The 19,461-nt window shown below is 40.2% G+C and overlaps 1 protein-coding gene across 4 annotated transcripts in view; it reads left to right on the top strand.

The window, feature by feature from the left end:
* Positions 1–683: 683 nt before the first annotated feature.
* Positions 684–19,461, top strand: part of RNF13 (ring finger protein 13) — a 31,940-nt gene continuing 13,162 nt past the window's right edge. Inside the window, exons 1-7 of one of the 4 annotated variants that reach the window (XM_062005937.1) lie at positions 684–784; positions 5,562–5,651; positions 6,959–7,086; positions 11,112–11,192; positions 12,779–12,904; positions 15,634–15,721; positions 17,505–17,595. In XM_062005937.1, coding sequence (XP_061861921.1) covers positions 6,973–7,086; positions 11,112–11,192; positions 12,779–12,904; positions 15,634–15,721; positions 17,505–17,595 — 500 coding nt within the window. In that variant the 5' untranslated portion in view covers positions 684–784; positions 5,562–5,651; positions 6,959–6,972. Of the gene's footprint in view, positions 785–804; positions 1,061–5,556; positions 5,652–6,958; positions 7,087–11,111; positions 11,193–12,778; positions 12,905–15,633; positions 15,722–17,504; positions 17,596–19,461 lie in introns of those variants that run through there. The other 3 variants (XM_062005935.1, XM_062005936.1, XM_062005938.1) reach the window with 3 other exon arrangements.

The raw sequence follows: 19,461 nt of genomic DNA, 5'->3' as shown, positions 1-19,461 counted from the left end.
TATACTTGTTTCACCAAGATTTGTGAGGAAACTCTCCAAATACCAACGTTCAGTGCATCAGTACGAAGTTTTGGGCAGGAAACTGCCGTCTTCCTCTTGCACATATTTAAGATCAAGTGCCTGCCTTTGAACATGGAGTTGGGCTAAAGTTAGCAGAAGAGGGGAAAGGCCCCTGTCTCCCACACAGCACTAGTCATGGATGTCTGCTCGAAGCCCACTTGGCTGAGCGCGGCCCTCAGCTCTCCTCCCGCCCACAGTCGCCCTCAGGGCCGCGCGGCGGGCGGGAAACGCCTTCCCGCGCGGGCCTCCAGTTTCCCCGGGCGCCCCGGGCCCGGGAACCGCCGGCAGTACAACAGGCTTACGCTGACCGCTGACACTTGTTTCCTCACGTACCTCCGCGGCACTGCTCTGCTGCCACTTAGGCTGGCCCGCCCCGCCCGCTCGGCCTGAGGCGGCCGCTGAGGCGCAGCTGCCCCGCCCCGGGCCCTGCCCAGCCGCAGCGCGCGCCCCCTGGTGGCGCGGCAGCAGCCGCCGCCAACCTCGGGCAGTGGGCGGGGCCACGGCGAGGCCTCGCCCCGCCCCTTCCGCCAGGCCCGCCCCGCGTCCCGCGCCCGCGCTGAGTGGCAGCCCGCGAGGCCAATGGGCTGCGCCGCGCTCGAGCGTCTCCTTCCGCAGCGGCGGGCGGGACTTCCGGCCTGACGGCTCAGCGGACTTTAGCGCGCCATGGAGTCGGCCTAGGCGCGGTTTTCGGCTCTCTGCGCCGGGCCTTGTGCCGGGCCCGCAGGTGAGGCTCGCCGGGGCGGGGGGTGCAACCGCCGGCTCCCCTGGGGCTTCTTCTCTGCTGCCGCGTGCCTCGGCTTCGTGGCGGTGGAGGAGGTACTGGGCCCGTCGCTGCGTTGCGCAGCGCTTATTTACCCACACCGTGGGAGCGGCGAGACGGGGCTGCCCGCCCGTGCGGCTCAGGCGGAGCTGCGGCCTGTTCTTGTAGGCTGTCTCGGTGGAAGGGAGGGAAAGGATGAGATGGACCCGAGAAGCGCTTTAGCGTTTTACAGCCTGCCTGGTATGTATCTTGTCTGAGGCAGTGCTTGCACTTGGGAAGGCAGGAGTAGCTTGGAGTCTGTATGACTGACAACCAAACTGCTGGTAAAAAGATGGAAGCGAACTGTGAGGGACGGTTCCTCCATCTTGCCGAATTTGATTGCTGAACTTTATGTACGTTAGTTTTCAGTTCCGTGAATAGGCTTTACATGGAGATTCAGGTCAGTAAAGATACAGTGACGTTAACATGCAAGAGGCTGGAGACATTTGGGCTTTTGCAGCTACCTGTGTGTGAAAATTACTGATGTTATTCGTGTCACTTTTGCTCAGTTTTGGCTTATGGTGTTTTGGAAGGTGCAGCCCAGTCTACCAAAACACATAGAATGTTGTCACCGAGTTTGTGGCAGGGCAGAGTTTTGGTATGCTCACATGATTTCTGTGAGTCCAGTAAGCGTTGTAATCCTATTTGGCACTAAAACAGAGTTTAAGTTTGTTTGATGCAGATGTGTAAGGGATTTTTTCACTAGCAGGAGTAGAAAGAGCTGTTTTTTTGAGAGAGTTGAAGCATAGGCATCACCACGTGGCCAAGGGATTGTGTAGTGTTGTGTTCTGCTGTGAAATAAATTTTTAGTTGCCAGAGATCCAAACTTCTGAAGACCAGATGTTGATATGTAGTTTACAGTGCTTGCTTGCTGAATATTTGCCAAAACCTCTGAGTATTCTTATCTGTGTCCCAAGCCATGTAGTTTGTGCACGACACTTGCCTTAAATGTGCTCCCAAGGCTTGTTCACATCAGCAGCAATGAAACTAGTGTTTTTGGCAAAATGCAGGGACTCTATCCAGAAGAATGTTTTCCAGTCAAGTTGCCTGTTCTTATCTGGGAGTCATTATCTTGGTGTTAAAAACACTGTGTGTTTTGTAACCTCTTAGTAATACAAACAGTACCGGTTTTTAAGGTGTTCTTGGTTCCCAATACAGCAGATAGATGTATTTATTATGTGTTGTCAGTGTATCAAACCTGTTTAGGCACCTTTACCTTCATGTGAGAAGGGACATTCTGCCCTCCTCTTCCTTCGTAAGTATAGCTAAAAATATATTTTCTGTTATACATACACCAATACCACTGCCCGCTTTATCTTTGCAGAGAATACTTTGTCTGACATGTTCTAAATTAGTGTATTTACTTAATTGTTATCTTGCTGTTTGCTGACATGTTGTGATACAGCACATCCCACGTTGTCCCCTCCTCGGTTCTGACCTGCTGCTCCTCCTGTTCAGTCCAGTGATGGAGAAGTACAGCTCTTCAGGATGTTTTTGTGAGTTCTAGGAGGTAGAGTGGGAAGGAAAAAAACCAAATCACACAGTGCTCAAAGTTACTTGATAACTTTGTTTATAGAGACTAGAAAATCAGGTGTAAAAGCGCTGGAGATTAATGCAGAGACAAGTTTAACCTCTTTTGTGTGGTTTATAATATAGTCTTTAATTATATACTTGTATATTTCTGTATGCCTCATTCAATTAAGAGTATAGTCTACAAATGAGCTGTGGAATTCCAGTTGTAAGGCACTTTTGTTTGCATTTGAGGTAGCAGTTCTCAGTCTCAGAAGAATCTGTATGTGTCTTAACTTTTTGACAGAGAAGGTTGCTGTACATATGTGTTGTTTGCAAGGACAACTTTAATTCTGGTATTTTTCTAACTTAGATCAATACTATTTCCATGCTTTCTCTGTACTGTAAGGTGAATTTACTGTAGTGGTTCAAGTACAGTGATAGCTTCAAGGATGATTGCTTTTGTCAAAGTAAAAATGGTTGTATTTTTTTTGAACAATTATCCTTCCACTTTCAGCTACATCCCCTTTTTTAGGACAGATTGATGAAAGAGTCTAGTAGTTCTTAATTTAGAAGTAAAAATTTGTGAATTTTGTAATTCGTTACAGGTTCCTGTGATGGTTACTTCTGTTCTGCTAACCAGTTCAGTTTCACAAAGCATCATATGTCTGAATGACCAAGTCAGAATCATGAGAACTGGTTTTGAAAATGTCATGTTTCCTCTTGTGATTTATAGTGATTTATAATTATTGTCATACTAGTGTCAGTTTAAGTAAAATCAAACTCTCCAGAATTTGCTTCAATTAATGTGGAGGATTTCAGATCATGGAGTGAGGCTTTCTGCCTAAAAAACCCACAGAGGACAGGAAAGGAATTCTTAGGAAGAGCATGTAGTAGTCTTGGCTGTGATTGCTTAAGTTGGCGAAGTTACAAGTTTCAGAAAAAATATCTACAATCAAATGAATACAAATTCACGTGGAACTGTTTAAATAAGAAGCCTCCATTTGGAGATCTTCAATAATGACACAAACCATTTGGATGACCTGATTGAGTTTGTTTGTGACGTACTTTTAATTCCTCCAATTAAAAAAAGGTACTGTAGATCTGGATGTTCTGGTAATGATATCATTAAGCATGTACCATCTACTTTTAAAAGTTGTCCCTAAATTATTTTAACTATTATAGCAATACTGGGTCCAAGGATTTGCTATTGTTTTGTGTTACTTCTAAGTTAATTTTGTGTAACTTCAAGTAATTTCTTACCATGAGTCTGGATAAATTGCTAGAGAGATTTAGTCATCCATTTGTGGAACAAGCAATTTCTTTAAATTCAGCAATGAAAGTGGTCTGATTTCATGCTGAATGCAGTACTTGATTGTTGCTTGTTTTGTACTTGGAAGTAGGTGGTGTAATCAGTCATGTGTTTTTTGTTGCATGTGTTGTAATTTTGAATGTCATTTTTCAGCTTGATCACATTTAGATGTGAGTTTTTGTAAGGGGAATATTTTGTATTTCTGTGTTCTTAAGACATTGCCTACACGTAGACATGTTTATAGCTAAGCCTGAGAGGAGTCTGACATTCCTCTGTATACAGTTAATCATGTTTTGTCTTAAGACTGGTTGATGGGTGTGGCAACAATATAAAAAGAAATTAAGGAATTATCGATTGTAATTTTCCAGTGGAAAACAGAAGTCCTGACCATTGGCACAAGGCTGTTTTTGCTGTGAGAGGCAGTTAAAAGTGAGAGCTCGGGAAGTTCCTCCTGGCTCCTGCTCTTTAATGATGACTACCACTCTTCTCATGGGGCTACTCCTGATGCCAAAGATTTTCTGGGAATTAATGATGATCCTTCTTACTGCATCCCATGTAAAAGGCTGTTGTGGGACACTCAGGGTAATTCTCCATTACTGTTCCTTGCTAGTTTTTCTAGCAAGAGTTTTTCTTGCTAGGACAATCCTCTTCAAAGAAAAACAAAGAAGTGTTGAAGTACTAAAATGTATTGCCTCACTTAGTTCTGTTTGGAATAAACTTCATATGAGAGTTCTTTGTCATTTGTTTTAGGACCATGTCCAGCAGAAAATCTGTCGTCCAGGTGTATCAGAAGGCAGAATCCCACTGAGGCTTTCCCCTCTAAGCCTGTGTGCTTGTAGCTATCCCACCACACCTGTGGAGTGCAGTCAGATTGTGAGAGCATGATGCACAGAAAGGAGTGATAGTTGTTGTCCCTCTAGTTCTCTGTATGGAACTGCTGCTTTTAAATGATCCAAGTTATTACATAGCTAAAATGCATTCTTTCAAAATGCACTTTTAGAAAACATCTTCAGTGTCAGTGTGCTTGTAAAGGCTTGTGATATTCATATAGATTAAGCTTGTTTTACGATGCGTAGAGAATTGATGCAGAACGTGTTATACTGTACATTGTTGAATTCTATTTTAATAAAATTAAGTTGATAGAATATAATGTCTGAGAAGTGAAAGACTGAAGTTGGTAAAGTAGAGAAAACAAACACTGATTTTTTTTCTAGAGAGGCATGGCAGTAACTCATCCTGTGTAACATGTTGTAACAGGTACCATTTATGTGGAAATTCAAGGACTCAGAACTGAAGAAATGCTACTTTTGCAGCTACTTGTGCAACTTCAGTTTCTCTGCTTGCCCTTCTGTGTAGAAATTACTACATAGTTGAATGCATCATATTCTCACATTTTTCCACTACAGAATCTTGCTTCATTTGATACATGAGTGTCATGCACTAGGAGACAGAATTCAGAGGAAAGTTGAATCTTCTTCCTGTCTCTTGCCCACTCCAAGTTTTTGAATGCTTGATTTATCAATTTAGCTAGTAGAATTTTTTACCTTCATATAAGTATGTATTAGGGAATTGCCTCTTGTTGATATCAAAAGACCTGCCTTGGATCAAGTGCCCATGAGCATTTACTGTTGGGCATTTTAGTCTAAAACTTTGCAGAGGTACTATTTCTTACTAGATAAACGTGATATTTAGTGAATGTTGCAGATTGGTACCATGTTGTTCATATGTTGTGGATTTTGAGAGTGTAAGTTTGAGGGCCCTGTAATACGTGTGGAGAAAGTTTGTCTTTCACGGTCATTTAATTCTGTAATACTAAGGAACAGTTTTTATCAGTCATGGTAATGATATTTCAACCTGAATCATGTTTGTTGTCTAGACTAGGACTCTCATTGCTACCAGGAAAATAATTATTTGGATGAGACAAGTGGAAAGTAATAGATAACACATTACAAAGAATACCGAGTTTCCAAGGTAAGCCGTTTTGTGGATTATTAGGATTATTATCTTAAGTGTTAGCTTTCATCTTTGCTGCCAATAACTGAAATGTTCAAAAGTTAAACGTTACATCTTTAACATTTGTGTTTTATTTGATGGACCAAATTTTGTGTTTCCAAGATAAGTATGATTATAAAATTGGCCAGTATTTGACATGAAGTATGTTACCATAGCAGTTAATGTATTTGTTAAATTTGAGAGGGGGTTCTGTTCATACAAGTGTTTGTTTTGTTTGGGATGTTTTTTTGGTTCTTTGGGAGGTGGGAAGATACTTTTGTATGTGTTCTGTGGTGGGTTTTTTTTTTTTGAGTAGTTGAGGGTAACATGAAGCTCTCATAATTCAGTAATGCTCCAGGTACCACTGCTTACACAGAGAAGACATTTGGACCCTGAATTTCTCTTTCTAATATTTGAATTCTAATGTTTTAAAAAAACCTCTTTGTATAGCAAAGGAAAAGTATAAACATAACTCTTGCTTCCTCCTAACCCTTCTCACTTCCCCCCCACCCCGATTAATGATGAATCAGCGGTTTTAAAGAATGTTTTGTTAGAAGATGTGCCCCTCTATTTCCAGACATGAGATGATGATTTTTGCTCTAGATTTTGATTAAAAAAAAATAATAACAAAGCAGAATTTAATTAGTGTCATAAGCTTGTGAAATGCATTCAAGCATCCTTCACAGGGTACTCGTGGTCTTTTTTTTAAAGGTCTTGAAAATGCACGCACTTCACAGGAGGGTAAATCTGCTCTGCAGACCATGAGTCTTACTGGAGTGTTTGTGCATTTCACTGAAGTCTGTAGAACTAGTTTGTTACCTACTGGTATTGTGCTGGTTTTGTAAGTGTGTGTTTAGAATAAGTGCTTTTAGTAGGGTTACTCCAGGTACGTGAGGAATTTTGTTAATTTGGACTTATGCTAGAAGAAGGGAAGATTAAAATGAAGACTGTCTAAGGATGATTCATGTCATGTTAATGTTCATTCCTGTGTACTGTTGCCTTACTTTGTGTTGCCTAAAGCTTTTAGAAGTGGGATTTTTTTAATTGTTTTATGCATACATTGCCATGGAGCTCACATGCTCTTAGCAAAAGGGACTTCTTTATCTAAAACTATAGTATAAATTCTTGCTTATTTCTCAAAAGTAAATGTAGAACAGCATTTTGCATGCTTCTTTAGAATAAAAGTTTTAACTGACCAATAGAGCCCAGTAAAATGACAGGTGAAGATATTTGCTACATATCTTGACTCTCTGTTGTTTGGTGTGGTTTTTTTTTCTTTGTTGCAGGCATTAAATAAAATATGCTGTTGTCAATAGGAATGCTGATGTTGTCTGCCACTCAGATATACACAATTTTTACTGTCCAGTTCTTTGCTTTCCTGAATCTTTTACCTGTGGAAGCAGATATTCTAGCAGTAAGTATAAGAATATTTCTCTACTTTGATGAAACTTCTATAAAATGGAATCTTCTTTCAAACAGTTGTATTAATAAAGCAATTAGTACAACAAATATTATATTAGGTTGTTTGAAATGGAATTGCTGTAACCATTTAGTGATAGTATGAGAGTGAAAGCACTTTCTTCCCTAAGTCATTTAAAAAGTTCCAATCTGACCAGGTTTCCTGTAACATTTTATAATGCTGTTAAAAGAGTTTCATTAATATTTGGTTTAGACAGCAGTTAGTTTTGGTGATGGATGCTTTTGTAGGGTAAATTTTTATATGTGTTCTACCTAGGTAATTTTTTTAAAATAGCTGATATTCTCTGTTCTCATGGTCAGTGGTAAAAGCAGTTGCTCTGCTGTGTTACAAATCTTATATATCCAGTAATCTTCTGAAGGAAGTTATATGTGTCTGTAGGATAGAGCTTAAGCCACTGATATAATTACATGTAAGTACTATAGTCTTTCTCTGCTAATTACAGTGATATCCAGGAAAGTTGTCAATACCATATGAATAAATTTAGGAGAACAGAGTGAAAAACCCTTGAAGATAAATGTTAAAATAAAAATACTTGAAAATTTGTGGTAATGTGGGGTTGATGAGTACTGGATTATGTTATTTGGATCTTTGAGTTGTTACATTTTTTGGAGATAAGAATTTTAAGAAACAATTAATGCAACTGACTTTCTGATTTCCCCTCCTCACTTTCCTCTCTCACCAAGCCCATACTTCCACTTTTCATGCATGCTACTTCCCCTCTTAGAACATATATTTAACGAAAACAATACCCAAAAGGGATAAAAACCCTTGTCAACCACAAACAAACAAACAAAAAAGGGGCACTCTTGAAGTTTAGTTACTTTTCTTCTGTTTCACTGAATCCCAGATGAGGGTTGGAAGGGACTTCTAAAGATCACTGAGTCCAACGCTCTACTAAAGCAGGTATGTCTACATCAGGTCACACAGGAACGTGTCCAAGCAGGTTTGGAAACCTCCCGAGAGGGAGCCTCCACACCCTCCCTGGGCAGCCTGGGCCAGGGCTCACTCAACCTTATAATAAAATTTTTCCTTAAGTGGAATGTTTTGTGCTCCAGCTTTTGTCCATTACCTCCAGTCCTATCAATAGGCACTACTGAAAAAAATGATGCCCCATCCTCCTGACATGCACCTTTTAAAAACTTGTAGGTATTAATGAGGTTCCCTCTCAGTCTTCTCCGGGCTGAACAGCTGCAGATCCTGCAGCCTTTCCTCGTATGAAAGATGCTCCTCTGATAATCTTGATGGCCCTGTGATGGACTGTCTCTAGAAATTCCTTGTCCCTCTTGAGCTGAGGAGTCCAGAACTGGACACAGGACTCCAGATGAGGTCTCACCAGGTCAGAGTAGATGAGAGGAGAATCTCCCTATTGAGCACACTCTTCTTGATGCATCCCAGGATGCCATTGGCCTTCTTGGCCATGAGGGCACATTGATGGCTCATGATTGGTTTATTATCAATGAGAACTCCCAGGTTCTCTCTGCAGAGCTGCTCTCCAGCAGGTCAATTCCCAGCCTGTGCATGAGGCTGTTCTTCCCCAGTTGCAGGACTCTGCACTTGTCCTTGTTGAACCTCAAGTTCCTCTCTGCCCAACTCTCAGGCCAGTTGAGATCTCGCTGAATGGCAGCACAGCCTTCTGGTGAGTCAGCCAGTCCTCCCAATTGAACTTGCTGAGGGTCACTCTATCCCCTCATCCAGGTCATTGATGAAGATGTTGAATAAGACTGGCCCCAGAACTGATCCCTGTGGAAGTCCACTGACCATGGGCCTCTAACTTGAGTTTGTTGATCACCACCCTCTTGGCTCTGTCATTCAGCCAGATCTCTGTCCACTCATCCAAGCTACACTGAGCTTTTCGATGAGGATGTTATGGGACATGGTGCCACAAAGATGAAAGGAGTGGAGCATGTGCCTTATGATGAAAGGCCGAAGGAGCTGGGACTCTTTATCTGGGAGGAAACTGAGGGGTGACCTCATGAATGTTTACAAATACGTAAAGGACGCATGTCAGGAGGATGAAGTCCAGGCTGTTCTCAGGGATGTCCAATAGTAGGACAAGGGGCAGCAGGTACAAGCTGGAATATAAGAGGTTCCAAAGAAACACGAGGAAAAACTTCTTCTCTATTCAGGTGAAGGAGCCCTGGAAGAGCTTGCCCAGATGGGCTGTGGAGTCTTCTTCTCTGGGGACATTCAAAACCCATCTGGATGAGTTCCTGTGTGACCTACTCTAGCTGGTCCTGCTGAGGTAGGGGGTTGGACTGGGGTGATCTTTCGAGGTCCCTTCCAACCCTCCAGATTCTGTGATACACATCCTCAAACAGATCTTCTTTATTTGTTAGCATGAAACTTATTTAAGCTTCTGTGTACAGTATTCTAAATTAATTCCATTGAAAAAGGAAATGTCTTTTATTCTTGGATATTGGAAGTTACAGATCTATTCTGAGAAATGTCTCTGAAGTAGGAAACAGAGAGATGAACTAGACAGTAAAACTTTGCAGTGAAAAAGAGGCAGGGGCATGTTTCAGTGATTCTTGGAAGAAGGGATGTTTGCACACTATGTCACATGCAATTGAAGACATACAGTTAGTTGATAATCTTGAGAGATTTCATGGTTTAGTGATTGCTCATTAGGAGACCAAAATTCCACTCAATTTTTAGTTTCACCAACAAGGTGTATTCTTCTTTTCCCTACTGAGTTCGGTGTATTTTTATACTTCTGTCTTCTCCAATAGTTACAGCCTTAGATTATTTTTTAAATAAGAGATGAAAAGAAATAGGATTGTGACTAACTCCTAACGTAAGCTGTGGATTGCTGAGTGATTCAAGGGAAAATGTGCAGTAACACAAGCTCAGGAAGGCCATTTTGAAGAAGGTAGATGAGTGAGCAGTGAGGATGGAGGAAGACAGGAGGAGAGGTGATATGGAGCAAATTGACACAGAACAAAAATGCTTCCTTGAAATTTAACTCGATTCCTACGTGTTTCCTCTTAATTTTATTGAAGTCTCTGAGTGGGAAGCTCCTTTGAAATGTCTTTTCTGATAGAGTTAGCATATGTCATGGTAGTGTCTGTCTTTGAACTGTAGTTCGAGTTCTCCTGTCAAAGTCTGACTAAACATCTGAAATAAACATCATCATTGTTTGACAATTCTGTAGGGTAATTGGATGATACAATGACTAGACAAATATTTGAATTGCCAAATTATTTAATAAAACCACCTGCTGTGCATTGGAGCAAGTTACTGTATAATTCACAACTTCAGCAGTGAACTACTAAGAAAAGAAATTGAACATACAGACAATTTGCACTTTTTATTGTATGGATTCTGCATTAGTTTGGCATATATTGCTACAAATGATGAACAAGGAAAGGGGAGACCGAGCTTCTACAGATTTAAGGTGTTGTGCTGTTTTAAAGTGGAAGTTCATAGTATAAAACAAAACTGTAGAGGTGTTTTTCAGCTACTAACCTGAATAAGTAGCAGGGAGTTGAGGAGTGATACATATGGAGACTGCTCTTTGTCTACAATTAAAGCATCTGCTAAAACTTGTTTTTCCCTGTACAGAAGTGAATATAAAGCAGAAACCTCACTACCATACCAAAAAAAGTATCCTCACACCCCAAAAGCCCAGATTTTTGCTTTGTTGGGGTGTTTGTAGTTTCTCCTCTGCAAATAATGATGGCATTTGGATTGTAGACAGTAGAAAGAAAGATTTAACATACAGCTGATATAATGAAAAGAACTATTACTCTCTTGTTTGGACAGCTAAATAAGAATGATGTTGCCATGTGAGTGAAAGACGAGTGGAAGAAGCATTTTTGTGATTTTGTTGACATGGTCACATGATCTGATGTCTGATAAATATCATAGTCTAAAAAATGCAGTGTTGTTTCTGTTTATAGTTGTTACCTATTTTTCTGTTGTTGTAAACCTAAATTTCCTTTAAAATTTATTTATTTCAGTATAACCTTGAAAATGGAACGCAGACCTTTGATGATCTACCTGCTAGATTTGGCTACAGACTGCCAGCAGAAGGCTTGAAGGTAAAATAAGAAAATAGTAGTGCTGAGTATAGATAGGACCATCTCTGCTGAATAGTTCTGTAAGCTAAAAAAAGTAAAAGCCAAATCAATGTAGTGCTGTAGAAAAATAAATAGAGAGCTAATTACACTCCTTAAAGAGTTTCCTTTCAATTGCAATTTACAGCTCATAGCAGAAGTTTCCAATTCTCCCAGTACTTCTCTCAGGCACATGTTGCATTGATGCTGTTTTACCTTGCTTGATTTCTTTAAGTGGGGAAGAATGCAGATAGCACAAATATACCTGTTGATGTCTGGTACTCCAAATAAAATTACACTGGGATAGGAATACTGGGCCATGACTTAAACTGGTCATAGTATTATTACCAGAAGGCACTATTAAGTGGTAATTTATTGAATTAGCAGAAAAAGTACTCATGACTTCAATTTTTTTTTTCAGTTTTGTTAATCCAGTGTTCTTTGATATAAACTATTTCACCGTTCAGGTGAGGGAGCAGTGGAACAGGTTGCCCAGAGGGGTTGCGGAGGCTCCTTCCTTGGAGATCTTCAAGACTCGCCTGGACATGTTCCTATGCGACCTGATCTAGGTTGACCTGCTTCTGAAGGGGGGTTGGACTAGGTGATCTCTGGAGGTCCCTTCCAACCCCTACCATTCTATGAATGTCTAAATATTATACCATATTAAGTTGTAAAATGCACCTGGTCTTAGAGAAAAGAGAGGTAAGGTGTGAAGATTTACAAGTGTTAATGGAAGTGGAAAGAGAGATGTCTTATTTACATGTTATGCAAAGTGATTAATGCACAAAAAATGTCAAATATAGCTACAGCCTATACACCTAGCTACAATGTATAGGACTTCATTGTTATTTTGCACTAGATTGGAGAGGGACTAGTCAGTGCATTCAGTATTGAGGTCAGTGTATTTCCTCTGAGTGAAGCTGTGGAATTTTTAAGCAGTTGTTGGGAGAGCTTCTACTCCAAACACTTTCAGTGTTGGAGTAATAACTCATTCACCTAAAAACAATCCAAGATGAGTAGATGATTCAAGATGAGTATTGCCAGGACTTCCTACTCTGTGACTCTTTCAACTCTAGCTGGTATGATCATCTATAGTCTTGCTATAGCAAACCAGCTGTCTTGTATGTTAGCTAGTTCAGTGTTGATATGGCCCACTTAACTTTCTTTGGTTTCCCCTTTTAATTGCCAAACAGTAAGTTTGTATTGGTGCTTCTTAGGCTATTATGTGTTGATGAGTCACCATATGTTTTAGGATAACAATTCCACAGCATTAATATGGAATACGCAGTCCTCTTCATGCTGAATTATACTGCAGAGTCTGAGTTGTGAACTTCAGATGATGCAGATGGAAAAAATGTGTTTTCTTTCTAACTAATTCCTTACAGATGTAAAGATTCTGATGAATTGAAATAACTTAGGGATGCAGCAGAACTCTGACTATGATATAGGGCTAAGTTGATCATAAGAATTTATTTAGCTCTTGTATTGAAAATGTACATTTTTCCTTATACTTGTCTGCCATCCTTTTTATTAAGACAACGAGAAACGAAGTTTGTATTCCTGTTTTGTAGGGGTTCCTGATAAATTCAAAACCAGAGAATGCATGTGAGCCTATAGCCCCACCTCCACTGAAGGACAATTCCTCTGGTGCTTTTATTGTGTTAATTCGAAGGCTTGAGTGCAACTTTGATGTTAAGGTGAGATTTTAATTTTACCCTTCTATGTTTGCAGGTCTTAAAGAATTTAGTGGTGCTTCATAAAAAAATATATGTAGTTAACAGCAGCATCGATGCTGATGTGGCAGGAAGGGAGAGTTTTATCTTATAGGCAGATAATGCGGTATTGTGATATGATTCTGTTTAGGGTTACCTGTTTGTGAGCCAACCTACATGACACGTAAGGATGACTGATGCTGCAGTGTCAAAACAGAAGGCATTCAGTAGCAGTATAAGCTTTTCTTACAAGCTAGTCTCTTTGCTGCCAGGCGTTGCAGGGGAGATTAGGGCAAGGAGATAACAAAAGCACATGAAATCTACAAGCCTGTTTCCTGATTTGTTTTTAATAGCTGGATCATGTGGCTCACCCTGAGACCCCATGAACAATGGTAGCGTCACAGCTGGTCAATAGGGAGAGGAGAGCACTGCCAGGCAGAAACAGGCACAAGTGGCAGGATGGGAATGTTGTTACGTGGGTACAGCAGCTAGATGTTCTACTATGAAATAAATTTATTAATAATATAAATACTTCAAAGTCCCATCTCTCCTGTTTTATGTTGAAAATCACAAGTACTGCTTACCTGTTTCTTGATTTGCGTTGTGTGTGAATGTTTACTAGGCTGGAAACTGTCTCCTTTTCCTTTCCAAGTCTTAGTATGATTTCTTACTGAAAAAATTGGGTGACAGTACAAGAAGGATAGAGGCTGGAAGCAAGTGGAAGGAGTTCAAAGCCTTTTGGAATATGTCTTCTCACTTGTTACAACTGATTTTTTACTGCTGCTGGTGTTGGTGACCAGTGTCAAGAGACTGTGCTTTCAACTCCTGCATAATTACAAAATTTTTCTCTTGAGCCTGCATTTAGAGTGTGGTCATCAGTGGCTCTGAGCCTGTGCTCACTCATGGTAGCTTGTGTGGAAGGTGCCTGGCTACGATGATTGTGTTTGTGTCGCTCTTTCCCAAGTAACTGTGTCAACTGAACACCTTGTAGGCATATTTGTGTGGCTTACACAAACACCATCATTTTATCATCTGGTAATTAAACAAAGGGCCTATGTTGTAAGTAAGGGGCAAAAGTGTGTAGGGAACTAAAACATTTCCTGAAGTAAAATAGATTATTTACTTCTTGGCCCAAGGGACATAATTGGGTGTATAATGAATGGTTAATAGATACTTATTCAGGACATGAGGTTAAAGGAATAAAGCAAGCAAACAAAATTATGCTATAGAAACTGTCACTAATTACCATAGCACATGTATGTGGATATGAAGATTAAGACTCTGATAACCAGGGAGCTTTAAACGTGAGATCGCTCAACGACCTTTTGTATTCCTTTCTTCTGTTTGTGGTGTGTTACCTGTGATGACTCCATTACTGCTGTACATGTCACAAGCTCAGATATGTAGCTATTCAGTGCTTAATCCTTCTTACTTTTGACTATTTTATTTAAAATTCTCATACCTTTTTACTTTCATAGCATGTTTTTACTGATGTGCAGCATGTAAGAATGCTTCGTTTCAAGCTTGGCCTAGAGAACCTGTTTTTTAGAATAATCAGTGTCAATTTTCCAGCTTTACCACAGACACACACACACACTTTCCCCTCTCTTAACTTTGACAGTAGAGGTCTTGAAAAAGAGCACCAGAGTTTTCCCCTAGGTTTCTGGTGGTGATAGTCTATAAAGAGTGATGCTGGTGAATTAGTGTAGAACAGGACTCCTTAAGTCTTGTTTCTATGTATGTGTGTTTGTAAGAATCATGCTATAGGTGTTGTTTGTTGGCTGCTTAATAAAGCTGTTGTGAAGCCTTCTGTCTTCTCAGGTATTTAAGTTATGATCATTTGCTTGATTGTACTTATTGGTTTGTTGGCTGCCCATTAAATAAATAACGGATATGCATTACAGACTCTTTAAATACACGCATCTAAGTGGAAATAAAAGCTATCACCGTGTCCCTTGCTTGCTCTATTCAGAGCAAGTGTATCCAGCTTAAAGCCAAGCTTTTTACATAGTTTTAAATGGGAGTTGAATATAGAATGAAACCCAAATGTTCCCGAAGGTTCTCTAGTGCTACTTGCAGTTTGTGATGAGTTTTTGTACTTTTCTGGATGCACTGGAAGCAATATCTGAGATTAATAGTTGTGACTTGTGTTTAAATTAATGATAGTTACTGCAGCAAATGCCATTGACATGTACCTTAGGGTTTGCTATATTGACAGAATAGACAGTATCAGAAATGTAACTGGTACACAACCTGCTTGGAGTTTTGTAACTGTATTTACAATTTTGTACTTTTCTGTGTGAGAGCGTCTGATAAGTAAGATATTTCCACATATCTAAAGGCACTAAAAAGATACTACTTATGTGACTTCGTGAGAAGTCAAGCAGCAATTTCTAGTTTATCATCATAAATTACTGCCTTTATTTTCAATTGTGGTTAAACATTATTTTTGCCTACCAATAGGAAGTTTTAATTCTGTTGTTAGTATCTGTGAAAGCTGTCTGCAGACAATATTAAACAGTTTTTTAAACAAAACATGATTACATGACTAAGACAAATACCTATTTTGAAAGGTGAAACTTGTTTTATAAGAGCAAATGATGTGCTAATACCTATAATTTCATGAAAGTGTATGTTGTCATAGAGAGAACAGACTGGTTACTTTATTTCGAAGCAGTAACCTTTCTAATGTAAGTATTTTGTATGGCATATAGGTTTTAAATGCACAGCGAGCTGGATACAAGGCAGCTATAGTTCACAATGTTGATTCTGATGACCTCATAAGCATGGGATCCAACGACAGTAAGTACAGGTATCACTTCTTCTCTCCTGTTTGAAAATCATTTCACCCACTAGAATGCACAGTGTTAAAACCAATGTGAAGTATTATGATGAACTCTCACTTAAAAAAAGGAAAGACCCAAAAAACCAAACCAAAAACACTCTCCCCCAACAAAACAAAAACCCCCAAACAAGCTAACAAAACCACCACCACCACTAAAAAACCCAGAAAAATACCCACTCCACCCTGAAATGCTTCTGCTTTCAGCATTTTTAAATGGGAGATATTTGTGTAAGAGCACATATGTGTCTTGTGTATTATTTGTGGCACTGTTTATATATTCCCTCATTGTTTCTCTTGTTTTTCCTTTAAATTTTAGTTCAGCTGTTCTGGGTTAAATGGTTAAATCTATGACATTTATATGTCAGGTGTGGAAAATAGGTGATGTGTTGTTAATTAAGTAGAAATGTAGGAAAAGCAAGGAACCCTACTATTTTGGAAGGAAAGCTTGAAAATATGACCTTTTAATATTTGTTGCTGTCTTTTACTGTTGCACTGTTGTGTACTTTTTTCTGTTCCTTATGAAGTTTCATGTGAATGTGTATCACATGTATATGTTTTCAGTTCTTAGTTGGAAAAAGCATGTTTAGAGAACAGTAGGCCATTTTCTGATCAAGTCTGATGCTAACTGTTCCAATTTAACCTTTTGTGAAATTAATATGTTCAGAACATCTTGTAATATAATCTAAATGTTTACTTTGTTTTATGGTATGTGTATTTTGTCTGTAGTGCTGCTGTGGCTTTCTTTATGGCCTGCCTTTATTTTGTCCATTTTTTGAGCCTGTTAAATATGAAACAAAAACATAAATGAGAATGAAAAAAATCTTTCCAAGTGGAAACGCCATTGAGTAAACGAACTTTCAGCACACTGAATGGCAGCTGAGTAGCCTAGAAGGCTATGTGAAAGTGGCTTTAATGAATTGAAAACCTCTGTGACTCTTGTGCACAACAAATGCAGGCTTGGATGGTGTGAGGTGCCCATAAGCCACTTAGGTTTCTGTCCTGGGAACCCCGAATGCTTTGATATTGACTAAACTTAAGATGATTTGACCCTTAAATGTGCCAGGGTGCAAATCAGTGTGAAGTGAAGCTGAGGAGAAGGTTTTGGAGATTATAGGATTTATCTTTCAATAATCTTTCGTTTGTGCTGCATCTTTTAAGCTTGTTACTACCTTCACTAGTAAGAGAAGAGGAAGACAGTTCTACCCAGTTTGTTGAGTCTGAAATAAAGGTGTAGGATTTGTTCATTCTCATATTTCTTCATTTTGACCTTTTCTAGCCGAAGCTGTTTCCAGCATGTTCACTTATGTTTAGGGTGAGAAGAAAGGTTAATTAAAATTTACAGTACCAGATCAAAAAATCATAAAAGTTGCCAGAAGTTCTGGAAATCAATGGAACTGTGTGCCTTGATAAAGTTTCTTACTAAAAACGATGTTCTGGTTAAACTTGCTCTGATGATGCATCTTTTTTGTCAAAGTATTTTGATTTTTATGCTACTTTTAAATGGTCCATTAAAAGTCTTGATTCCTAGACCTGAATAAAGGCCTGAGATACTTAATAGGATAAATAATACTCCTTCTTTTGTGACATAAATATGTAGCAGGCCGTGTACATCAGTCGATGTCTTCATGTTGAAATATGTCTTCATGTTATGACAGTCTCATAATAATTAATTCTTATGTTTCAAGAGTGCCCATAAAATAGTGCATAATAATAGTCTTATTTTCCTGCCTTTTTATGCAGTTGAGGTTTTAAAGAAGATTGACATTCCTTCTGTATTTATTGGTGAAACATCAGCTAATTCTCTTAAAGAAGAATTTACTTACGAGAAGGGGTGAGTTACCTTACGTGCAGCTGTGTTACTTCTTGCATTAAGTCATTGCCTCTTAATATTTATGGTTGTAAAATGGGATATTGTGTTGACAGAGCTATAGATATTCTAGGTAAAACCTGGTATCTGAGAGCAATGGGCAGAAAGCATTTTAAAAATTAATACAAATTACCTTCCTGCAAGAGGGCTACCATGTTTTTGTCAAATGTTACTCCTCTTGTTTTCATGTAGCATTAAACATGAGTATAGCTACTGATCTAAGAATCACGGAAATGTTTATGAGAGTATGTGTAGGTCACATCTTAGGATGTTCTTTTTACAACATATGTCAGTTCCTATTGAAGTCAGATGTTGATCTTTAAGAAAAAAAACCAATCTTTATTAATACTTTATTAATACTTGGAAGAGGAAGAGGTTAAAGACTTGTTGGCCAAGCTTAAGGCTCATAAGTCAATGGGTCCTGGTGAGATGCATCCTAGAGAGCTGAGGGAGCTGGCTGATGAAATTGCTAAGCCTCTCTCTATCATTTTTGAACAATCATGGAGGACAGGTGAGGTGCCTGAGGACTGGAGAAAGGCCAATGTCACACCAGCCTTCAAAAAGGGCAAGAAGGACGGCCCAGGAAACTACAGGCCAGTCAGCCTGACCTCCATCCCTGGAAAAGTGATGGAACAACTCATCCTGAATGTTGTCACTGAACACATGAAGGATAAGATGGTTATCAGGGCTTCATGGCTTCACCAAGGGGAAATCCTGTTTGACCAACCTGATAGCCTTCTATGAGTGCATAACCAGCTAGCTAGATGAGGGGAGAGCAGCAGATGTCATCTACCTTGACTTCAGCAAGGCTTTTGACACTGTCTCCCATAACATCCTCATCAGAAAGTTCAGGCAGTGTGGCTGGGATGAGTGGACAGTGAGGTGGATGGAGAGCTGGCTGAATGACAGAGCCCAGAGGGTGGGGATCAATGGCACAGAGTCGAGCTGGAGGCCTGTGGCCAGGGGAGTTCCACAGGGATGGGTTCTGGGGCCAGTCAGGTTCAACATTTTCATCAACGACCTGGCTGAGGGGACAGAGGGACCCTCAGCAAGTTGGCTGATGACACCAAACTGGGAGCACTGGCTGATTCCCCAGAGGCTGTGCTGCCATTCAGCGGGATCTCGACCGGCTGGAGAGTTGGGCAGAGAGGAACCTCATGAGGTTCAACAAGGACAAGTGCAGAGTCCTGCAGCTGGGAAGGAACAACCCCATACACCATCAGTACAGGCTGGGGATCGAAGTGCTGAAGATCAGCTCTGCAGAGAGAGACCTGGGAGTTCTGGTTGATAATAAGCTAAATATGAGCCAGCAATGTGCCCTCATGGCCAAGAAGGCCAATGACATCCTGGGATACATCAAGAAGAGTGTGGCCAGCAGGTCAAGGGAGGTTCTGCTCCCTCTCTACTCTGCCCTGGTGGGGCCTCATCTGGAGTCCTGTGTCTAGTTCTGGGCTCCTCAGCTCAAGAGGGACAAGGAATTTCTAGAGAGAGTCCAGCACAGGGCCATCAAGATTATCAGAGGGACTGGAGCATCTTTCATACGAGGAAAGGCTGCAGGATCTGCAGCTGTTCAGCCTGGAGAAGACTGAGAGGGAACCTCATTAATACAGGGAAGTGCTGGATAGAGGCCAGTGCAGGGACATCAAGGTGATCAAGGGACTGGAACATCTTTCATACGAGGAAAGGCTGCAGGAACTGAGGCTGTTTAGTCTGGAGAAGAGGAGACTGAGGGGAGATCTTACTAACATGTACAAATATCTAAAGGGTGGGTGTCAGGAGGTTGGGACATCCCTTTTTTTTCTATAGTAGCCAGCAACAGTACAAGGGGTG

The sequence above is a fragment of the Colius striatus genome, chromosome 12 (genome assembly GCF_028858725.1).
Source record: "Colius striatus isolate bColStr4 chromosome 12, bColStr4.1.hap1, whole genome shotgun sequence".
Lineage (NCBI taxonomy): Eukaryota > Metazoa > Chordata > Aves > Coliiformes > Coliidae > Colius > Colius striatus.
The sequence above is the reverse complement of the archived record's forward strand: the minus strand, read 5'-3'. Positions and strand labels throughout refer to the sequence as shown.